Genomic DNA, 12,252 nt, shown 5'->3' with positions numbered 1-12,252 from the left:
GCGGGCGGTGAGGGGGTGTTACGGGGGCGTGGCCTCTGCCTGCACCACATTTATCATTTTTTCCATAAAACAATTATACTAAAACCTTCGCCAGCTCTGAGCGGGATTTGTGTAGAGGCAATGCACTGAGCTCCGGCGCTGCACGGACATGTGTAGGCCGGAGGTCATAAATCTCCCCCTATGTGCTCAGAGTTTAGCAGATGACTGGCCGGTATTGCTCTGTGCGGCTTACCACATGCCGCACCCCGGTGGTCTTCTGGGTCACCAGGTGCTGCGGTTGCTGCGGTTACTGCACTGCTGCTCGCTGTCATCCCAAGGGATTTACCTGAAACAAAGATGGACGGCTTATTATATACTGTCTAGGTGTAATATATGTGCTGTGTAGTATCATAGCGGTATTATTATATACTGTCTAGGTGTAATATATGTGCTGTGTAGTAGTATAGCGGTATTATTATATGCTATGTAGGTGTAATATATGTGCTGTGTAGTAGTATAGCGGTATTATTATATACTATGTAGGTGTAATATATGTGCTGTGTAGTAGTATAGCGGTATTATTATATACTGTGTAGGTGTAATATATGTGCTGTGTAGTAGTAGTATAGCAGTATTATTATATACTGTCTAGGTGTAATATATGTGCTGTGTAGTAGTAGTATAGCAGTAGTATTATATACTGTCTAGGTGTAATATATGTGCTGTGTAGTAGTATAGCGGTATTATTATATACTGTCTAGGTGTAATATATGTGCTGTGTAGTAGTAGTATAGCAGTATTATTATATACTGTGTAGGTGTAATATATGTGCTGTGTAGTAGTAGTATAGCAGTAGTATTATATACTGTCTAGGTGTAATATATGTGCTTTGTAGTAGTAGTATAGCAGTATTATTATATACTGTGTAGGTGTAATATATGTGCAGTGTAGTAGTAGTATAGCAGTATTATTATATGCTATGTAGGTGTAATATATGTGCTGTGTAGTAGTATAGCGGTATTATTATATACTATGTAGGTGTAATATATGTGCTGTGTAGTAGTATAGCGGTATTATTATATACTGTGTAGGTGTAATATATGTGCTGTGTAGTAGTAGTATAGCAGTATTATTATATACTGTCTAGGTGTAATATATGTGCTGTGTAGTAGTAGTATAGCAGTAGTATTATATACTGTCTAGGTGTAATATATGTGCTGTGTAGTAGTATAGCGGTATTATTATATACTGTCTAGGTGTAATATATGTGCTGTGTAGTAGTAGTATAGCAGTATTATTATATACTGTGTAGGTGTAATATATGTGCTGTGTAGTAGTAGTAAAGCGTTATTATTATATACTGTCTAGGTGTAATATATGTGCTGTGTAGTAGTAGTATAGCAGTATTATTATATACTGTGTAGGTGTAATATATGTGCTGTGTAGTAGTAGTATAGCAGTATTATATACTGTGTAGGTGTAATATATGTGCTGTGTAGTAGTAGTATAGCAGTATTATATACTGTGTAGGTGTAATATATGTGCTGTGTAGTAGTAGTATAGCGTTATTATTATATACTGTGTAGGTGTAATATATGTGCTGTGTAGTAGTAGTATAGCAGTATTATTATATACTGTGTAGGTGTAATATATGTGCTGTGTAGTAGTAGTATAGCAGTATTATATACTGTGTAGGTGTAATATATGTGCTGTGTAGTAGTAGTAAAGCGTTATTATTATATACTGTCTAGGTGTAATATATGTGCTGTGTAGTAGTAGTATAGCAGTATTATTATATACTGTGTAGGTGTAATATATGTGCTGTGTAGTAGTAGTATAGCAGTATTATATACTGTGTAGGTGTAATATATGTGCTGTGTAGTAGTAGTATAGCAGTATTATATACTGTGTAGGTGTAATATATGTGCTGTGTAGTAGTAGTATAGCGTTATTATTATATACTGTGTAGGTGTAATATATGTGCTGTGTAGTAGTAGTATAGCAGTATTATTATATACTGTGTAGGTGTAATATATGTGCTGTGTAGTAGTAGTATAGCAGTATTATATACTGTGTAGGTGTAATATATGTGCTGTGTAGTAGTAGTAAAGCGTTATTATTATATACTGTCTAGGTGTAATATATGTGCTGTGTAGTAGTAGTATAGCAGTATTATTATATACTGTGTAGGTGTAATATATGTGCTGTGTAGTAGTAGTATAGCAGTATTATATACTGTGTAGGTGTAATATATGTGCTGTGTTGTAGTAGTATAGCAGTATTATATACTGTGTAGGTGTAATATATGTGCTGTGTAGTAGTAGTATAGCAGTATTATTATATACTGTGTAGGTGTAATATATGTGCTGTGTAGTAGTAGTATAGCAGTAGTATTATATACTGTGTAGGTGTCATATATGTGCTGTGTAGTAGTAGTATAGCAGTATTATATACTGTGTAGGTGTAATATATGTGCTGTGTTGTAGTAGTATAGCAGTATTATATACTGTGTAGGTGTCATATATGTGCTGTGTAGTAGTAGTATAGCAGTATTATATACTGTGTAGGTGTAATATATGTGCTGTGTTGTAGTAGTATAGCAGTATTATATACTGTGTAGGTGTCATATATGTGTTGTGTAGTAGTAGTATAGCGGTATTATTATATACTGTGTAGGTGTAATATATGTGCTGTGTAGTAGTAGTATAGCGGTATTATTATATACTGTGTAGGTGTAATATATGTGCTGTGTAGTAGTAGTATAGCAGTATTATATACTGTGTAGGTGTAATATATGTGCTGTGTTGTAGTAGTATAGCAGTATTATATACTGTGTAGGTGTCATATATGTGTTGTGTAGTAGTATAGCAGTTTTCCAGTAGTATAGGGGTAGTATTATATACTGTAGAGATATATAATAGTAACTATCAGAGGTTACATGTCCCTCCTTCATCCAGCTGACCTATTAGGGTTTTGTCTGATGTATGTGTGTATGTATGTATGAATGTATGTGTATTATGATGTATCTGAGTGTATGATGATCCTATATGAGTTGTGTCTGATGTTTGTATGATATACGATGTATGTATGTTTGTATGTATTTATACATGATATTATGTATGGATGTATGTATGGATGTATGATTCTATATGAGTTGTGTACGATGTATATATGATGATCTTACATGTGTATTATGATTCTATATGATGTATGATGATCCTGTATCAGTTGTATATGATGTATGTATGATCCTATATGAGTTGTGTATGATATATATGATGATCCTATATGATGTATGTATGATGATCCTATATGATATATGTATGATGATCATATATGAGTTGTGTATGATGTATGTATGATGATCCTATATGAGTTGTGCATGATGTATATATGATGATCCTATATGATGTATGTATGATGATCCTATATAAGTTGTGTATGATGTATATATGTATGTATGATAAACCTATATCAGTTGTGAATGTTGTATGTATGATGATCCTATATGAGTTGTATATGATGTATGTATGATATATGATGTATGAATGATTATCCTCTATGATGTATGTATAATATATGATGTATGTATGATGATCCTCTATGATGTGTGTATGATATGATGTATATATGATTATCCTCTATGATGTATGTATAATATATGATGTATGTATGATGATCCTCTATGATGTGTGTATGATATGATGTATATATGATTATACTCTATGATGTATGTATAATATATGATGTATGTATGATGATCCTCTTTGTGTGTGTGATATGATGTATATATAATTATACTATATGATGTTTGTATGATATATGATGAATGTATGATGATCTGCTATGAGTTGTGTATGATGTATGTATGATATATGATGTATGTATGATGGTCCTCTGTGATGTATGTATGATATATGTATGATGATCCTCTATGATGTATGTATGATAATCCTCTATGATGTGTGTATGATATGATGTGTGTATGATATGATGTATGTATAATTATCCTCTGTGATGTATGTATGATATGATGTGTGTATGATATATGATGTGTGTATGATAAATGATCTATGAAGTATGTATGATATATGTATCATGATCCTCTATGATGTATGTATGATATATGTATGATAATCCTCTATAGTGTATGTATGATCTATGATGTATGTATAATGATACTCTATGATGTATGTATGATTATCCTCTATTATGTATGTATGATATATGATGTATGTATGATATATGATGTATGTATGATAACCCTCTATGATGTGTGTATGATATGATATATGATGTGTGTATGATATGATGTATGTATGATTATCCTCTATTATGTATGTATGATATATGATGTATGTATGATATATGATGTGTGTATGATATATGATGTATGTATGATAATCCTCTATGATGTATGTATGATATGATATATGATGTATGTATGATATATGATGTGTGTATGATATGATGTACGTATGATTATCCTCTATGATGTATGTATGATATATGATGTAGGTATGATATATGATGTATGTATGATTATCCTCTATCATAAATGTATCATATAAGATGTATGTATGATTATCCTCTATGATGGATGTATGATATATGATGTAGGTATGATATATGATGTATGTATGATTATCCACTATGATGTATGTATGATATATGATTTGTGTATGATATATGATGTATGTATGATTATTATGATTATCCTCTATCATATATGTATCATATATGATCTATGTATGATTATCCTCTATGATGTATGTATGATATATGATGTATGTATGATAATCCTCTAAGATGTGTGTATGATACAGTATGTATGTATGATCTATGATGTATTTATGATAATCCTCTATGATGTATGTATGATATATGATGTATGTATGATGATCCTCTATGATGTATGCATGATATATGATGTATGTATGATAATCCTCTATGATGTGTGTATATGATATATGAAGTATGTATGATATATGATGTACGCATGATTATCCTCTATGATGTATGTAGGATATATGATGTATGTATGATATATGTATGATGATCCTCTATGATATATGTATATATGATGTGTGTATGATATATGATGTATGTATGATAATCCTCTATGATGTGTGTATGATAATATATGATGTATGTATGATATATGATGTATGTATGATTATCCTCTATGATGTATGTATGATATATGATGTAGGTATGATTATCCCCTATGATGTATGTATGATATGATGTGTGTATGATATATGATGTATGTATGATAATCCTCTATGATGTGTGTATGATATGATATATGATGTATGTATGATATGATATATGATGTATGTATGATATATGATGTGTGTATGATATATATATGTATGTATGATATATGATGTATGTATGATATATGATGTGTGTATGATATATATATGTATGTATGATATATGATGTATGTATGATATATGATGTGTGTATGATATATGATGTACGTATGATTATCCTCTATGATGTATGTATGATATATGATTTGTGTATGATATATGATGTATGTATGATTATTATGATTATCCTTTATCATAAATGTATGATATATGATCTATGTATGATGATCCTGTATGTATGTATGATATATGATGTATGTATGATAATCCTCTATGATGTGTGTATGATATGATATATGATGTGTGTATGATATATGATGTATGTATGATATATGATGTATGTATGATATATGATGTAGGTATGATTATCCTCTATCATATATGTATCACATATGTATTATCCTCTATGATGTATGTATGTATGATATATGTATGATATATGATGTATGTATGTATGATTATCCTCTATCATATATGTATCATATAAGATGTATGTATGATTATCCTCTATGATGTATGTATGATATATGATTTGTGTATGATATATGATGTATGTATGATTATTATGATTATCTTCTATCATATATGTATCATATATGATCTATGTATGATTATCCTCTATGATGTATGTATGATAATCCTCTAAGATGTGTGTATGATATAGTATGTATGATCTATGATGTATTTATGATGATCGTCTATGATGTATGTATGTATGTATGATGTATGTATGATAATCCTCTATGATGTATGTATGATAAAGTATGTATGTATGATCTATGATGTGTTTATGATGATCCTCTATGATGTATGTATGATGATCCTCTATGATGTATGCATGATATATGATGTATGTATGATAATCCTCTATGATGTGTGTATGATATATGATGTGTGTATGATGATCCTCTACAATATATGTATGATGTATGTATGATGATCATCTATGATGTATGTATGTATGATATTTGATGTATGTATGATATATGTATGATGATGCTCTATGATGTATGTATGATATATGATGTGTGTATGATATATGATGTATGTATGATAACCCTCTATGATGTGTGTATGATATGATATATGATGTGTGTATGATATATGATGTATGTATGATTATCCTCTATGAGTTGTACGTTACGTCGGGATGTTTCCAGGTGTCGATTAGCAGGGACTGTGATGATGATCTTGTATACTATGTGTAGTAATCTCTCAGGATCAGCCTGTGGTCCCCTCTATATTTCTATGTCTCTTTAGTGTTGTATATGTAATAGTCACAGGTCATGTGATGATTGTTCTCCTATGGAGATCTCACCCTGCTCTCCTGGAGTCACAGTGGTCTCTATGGCCGCAGGGTGCGTAGTCACAGACCCATTTGTTACAGGTCGGAGGTTTCCTGTACAGACAGAAGAATACATCATGGGGTCAGGAGAACAGCAGCAGGGGGCAGCATAGAGCCGCACATCTCCCACTATTGTTCCACCGCAGCTCACCGCAGCTCTGTAGCCATCAGAATAGAGATGCCGCATCCACCAAATGATATGTACCCAGAGGATTAGTGTGGGATTATCCTTTCTCCATCCCATCTATTATATTTCCATCCCACCTATTATATTTCCATCCCACCTCTATCCCATCTATTATATTTCCATCCCATCTATTATATTTCCATCCTATCTCCATCCCACCTCTATCCCATCTATTATATTTCCATCATATCTCCATCCCATCTATTATATCTCCATCCACCTCCATCCCATCTATTATATTTCCATCCCACCTCCATCCCATCTATTATATTTCCATCCTATCTCCATCCACCTCCATCCCATCTATTATATTTCCATCCCATCTATTATATTTCCATCCTATCTCCATCTCATCTATTATATTTCCATCCCACCTCTATCCCATCTATTATATTTCCATCATATCTCCATCCTACCTCCATCCCATCTATTATATTTCCATCCCATCTATTATATTTCCATCCTATCTCCATCTCATCTATTATATTTCCATCCCACCTCCATCCCATCTATTATATTTCCATCATATCTCCATCCACCTCCATCCCATCTATTATATTTCCATCATATCTCCATCCTACCTCCATCCCATCTATTATATTTCCATCCCATCTATTATATTTCCATCATATCTCCATCCACCTCTATCCCATCTATTATATTTCCATCCCACCTCCATCCCATCTATTATATTTCCATCCCATCTCCATCCCATCTATTATATTTGCATCATATCTCCATCCTATCTCCATCCCATTTATTATATTTCCATCCACCTCTATCCCATCTATTATATTTCCATCCCACCTCCATCCCATCTATTATATTTCCATCCTATCTCCATCCCACCTCTATCCCATCTATTATATTTCCATCATATCTCCATCCCATCTATTATATCTCCATCCACCTCCATCCCATCTATTATATTTCCATCCTATCTCCATCCCATCTATTATATTTCCATCCTATCTCCATCCCATCTATTATATTTCCATCATATCTCCATCCTATCTCCATCCCATCTATTATATTTCCATCATATCTCCATCCTATCTCCATCCCATCTATTATATTTCCATCATATCTCCATCCTATCTCCATCCCATCTATTATATTTCCATCCTATCTCCATCCCATCTATTATATTTCCATCCCATCTATTATATTTCCATCCCACCTCTATCCCATCTATTATATTTCCATCATATCTCCATCCCATCTATTATATTTCCATCCCACCTCTATCCCATCTATTATATTTCCATCATATCTCCATCCCATCTATTATATTTCCATCCCATCTATTATATTTCCATCCTATCTCCATCTCATCTATTATATTTCCATCCCACCTCCATCCCATCTATTATATTTCCATCATATCTCCATCCACCTCCATCCCATCTATTATATTTCCATCCTATCTCCATCCCATCTATTATATTTCCATCCCATCTATTATATTTCCATCCCACCTCTATCCCATCTATTATATTTCCATCATATCTCCATCCTACCTCCATCCCATCTATTATATTTCCATCCCATCTATTATATTTCCATCCTATCTCCATCTCATCTATTATATTTCCATCCCACCTCCATCCCATCTATTATATTTCCATCATATCTCCATCCACCTCCATCCCATCTATTATATTTCCATCATATCTCCATCCTACCTCCATCCCATCTATTATATTTCCATCCCATCTATTATATTTCCATCATATCTCCATCCACCTCTATCCCATCTATTATATTTCCATCCCACCTCCATCCCATCTATTATATTTCCATCATATCTCCATCCACCTCCATCCCATCTATTATATTTCCATCCCATCTCCATCCCATCTATTATATTTGCATCATATCTCCATCCTATCTCCATCCCATTTATTATATTTCCATCCTATCTCTATCCCATCTATTATATTTCCATCATATCTCCATCCACCTCTATCCCATCTATTATATTTCCATCCTATCTCCATCCCATCTATTATATTTCCATCCCACCTCCATCCCATCTATTATATTTCCATCCCACCTCCATCCCATCTATTATATTTCCATCCTATCTCCATCCCATCTATTATATTTCCATCCCATCTATTATATTTCCATCATATCTCCATCCACCTCTATCCCATCTATTATATTTCCATCCCATCTATTATATTTCCATCATATCTCCATCCCATCTATTATATTTCCATCATATCTCCATCCTATCTCCATCCCATCTATTATATTTCCATCCACCTCTATCCCATCTATTATATTTCCATCCCACCTCCATCCCATCTATTAAATTTCCATCATATCTACATCCCATCTATTATATTTCCATCATATCTCCATCCTATCTCCATCCCATCTATTAAATTTCCATCATATCTACATCCCATCTATTATATTTCCATCATATCTCCATCCCATCTATTATATTTCCATCCCACCTCCATCCCATCTATTATATTTCCATCCTATCTCCATCCCATCTATTATATTTCCATCCCACCTCCATCCCATCTATTATATTTCCATCATATCTCCATTCTATCTCCTTCCCATCTATTATATTTCCATCCCACCTCCATCCCATCTATTATATTTCCATCATATCTCCATCCCATTTATTATATCTCCATCCCACCTCCATCCCATCTATTATATTTCCATCCCACCTCCATCCCATCTATTATATTTCCATCATATCTCCATCCACCTCCATCCCATCTATTATATTTCCATCCCACCTCCATCCCATCTATTATATTTCCATCATATCTCCATCCCATCTATTATATTTCCATCATATCTCCATCCCATCTCCATCTCCATCCCATCTATTATATTCCCATCATATCTCCATCCCATCTCCATCCCATCTCTATCCCATCTATTATATTCCCATCATATCTCCATCCCATCTCCATCACATCTATTACATCTATCCCATCTCCATCATATCTATCATATCTCCATCTCATCTCTATCACATCTCTATAATATTTATATCATATCTCCATCACATCTATCATATCTCCATCCCATCTCCACCACATCTATCATATCTCCATCCCATCTCCATCACATCTATCAAATCTCCATCCCATCTATTATATTTCCATCATATCTCCATCCCACCTCCATCCCATCTATTATATTTCCATCCACCTCCATCCCATCTATTATATTTCCATCATATCTCCATCCCATCTCCATCCCATCTATTATATTTCCATCATATCTCCATCCCATCTCCATCACATCTATCCCATCTCCATCACATCTATCATATCTCCATCCCATCTATTATATTTCCATCATATCTCCATCCCATCTCTATCACATCTCTATAATATTTATATCATATCTCCATCACATCTATCATATCTCCATCCCATCTCCACCACATCTATCATATCTCCATCCCATCTCCACCACATCTATATCTCCATCCCATCTCCATCACATCTATCATATCTCCATCCCATCTATTATATTTCCATCATATCTCCATCCCATCTATTATATTTCCATCATATCTCCATCCCATCTATTATATTTCCATCCCACCTCCATCCCATCTATTATATTTCCATCATATCTCCATCCTATCTCCATCCCATCTATTATATTTCCATCCTATCTCCATCCCATCTATTATATTTCCATCCCATCTATTATATTTCCATCATATCTCCATCCACCTCTATCCCATCTATTATATTTCCATCCCACCTCCATCCCATCTATTAAATTTCCATCATATCTACATCCCATCTATTATATCTCCATTCTATCTCCATCCCATCTATTATATTTCCATCCCACCTCCATCCCATCTATTATATTTCTCCATCCCATCTATTATATTTTCATCATATCTCCATCCCATCTCCATCACATCTATTATATTTCCATCCCACCTCCATCCCATCTATTATATTTCTCCATCCCATCTATTATATTTCCATCATATCTCCATCCCACCTCCATTCCATCTATTATATTTCCATCCCATCTCCATCCCATCTATTATATTTCCATCATATCTCCATCCCACCTCCATCCCATCTATTTTATTTCCATCATATCTCCATCCCATCTATTATATTTCCATAATATCTCCATCCCATCTATTATATTTCCATCATATCACCATCCCACCTCCATCCCATCTATTATATTTCCATCATATCTCATCATATCTCCATCCCATCTATTATATTTCCATCATATCTCCATCCCACCTCCATCACATCTATTATATTCCCATCATATCTCCATCCCACCTCCATCCCATCTATATTTCCATCATATCTCCATCCTATCTCCATCCCATTTATTATATTTCCATCCCATCTCCATCCCATCTATTATATTTCCATCATATCTCCATCCTATCTGCATCCCATCTATTATATTTCCATCATATCTCCATCCTATCTCCATCCCATCTATTATATTTCCATCATATCTCCATCCACCTCCATCACATCTATTATATTCCCATCATATCTCCATCCCATCTCCATCTCCATCCCATCTCTATCCCATCTATTATATTCCCATCATATCTCCATCCCATCTTTATCACATCTATTACATCTATCCCATCTCCATCATATCTATCATATCTCCATCACATCTCTATCACATCTCTATAATATTTCTATCATATCTCCATCACATCTATCATATCTCCATCCCATCTCCACCACATCTATCATATCTCCATCCCATCTCCATCACATCTATCATATCTCCATTCAACCTCCATCACATCTATCATATCTCCATCATATCTACATCACCTATATCTCCACAATAAATCTGCAGTGTCCCAGAACAGGCCCTCTTGTCTGCTGTTTTATCCTCACACTTTTATTATAACCAGTTCTGTTCTGGAAAACTATGGTTCACTGCAAACTGCGTGTATTGTGTCACCTTCTCAGTATTCAAGTCTGCTATTTCATTCATTTCTTGTATGTATATTCAGGTATCAGTGCCTAAGGGTTTTATGTCGCCCCCCCAGTGTTCAAGTATGGTACTTCTCATGTATATTTCTCTGTATGTGCCTAATGGTGTGATGATGCAATGGCTGGATGTCACGTGACTGCCCCTACTTCCATGGTAACTCCAATGGTCATCGAGCTTTGGCTGGGGTTACCATGTGACTTCCTGTTCTGCCTCAGTCTTGTCCTCCACCTTCAGGGAGACAAGTGTGTCTGTCCTTTCTCCCTCAACTTCAGTATCACTACTACTCCCATTATTCAGCACACTACTCTCACAGCCTATTGCAGCATCACCCATTACTCTGCATTATTCAAGTTTGCCTTATTCCC

At 34.1% G+C, this 12,252-nt stretch overlaps 1 protein-coding gene across 2 annotated transcripts in view; it reads right to left on the bottom strand.

The window, feature by feature from the left end:
* LOC138767807 (uncharacterized) overlaps positions 1–12,252 on the bottom strand; it is a 66,672-nt gene that overhangs the window by 41,391 nt on the left and 13,029 nt on the right. For both annotated transcript variants that reach the window (XM_069945584.1, XM_069945585.1), the window contains exons 2-3: positions 6,676–6,756; positions 233–325 (exon numbers count right to left, since the gene is read on the bottom strand). In XM_069945584.1, the coding sequence (XP_069801685.1) occupies positions 233–325; positions 6,676–6,756 (174 nt within the window). The remainder of the gene's footprint in view (positions 1–232; positions 326–6,675; positions 6,757–12,252) is intronic.

The sequence above is a fragment of the Dendropsophus ebraccatus genome, chromosome 11, assembly GCF_027789765.1.
Source record: "Dendropsophus ebraccatus isolate aDenEbr1 chromosome 11, aDenEbr1.pat, whole genome shotgun sequence".
Taxonomy (NCBI): Eukaryota; Metazoa; Chordata; class Amphibia; order Anura; family Hylidae; genus Dendropsophus; species Dendropsophus ebraccatus.
The sequence above is the reverse complement of the archived record's forward strand: the minus strand, read 5'-3'. Positions and strand labels throughout refer to the sequence as shown.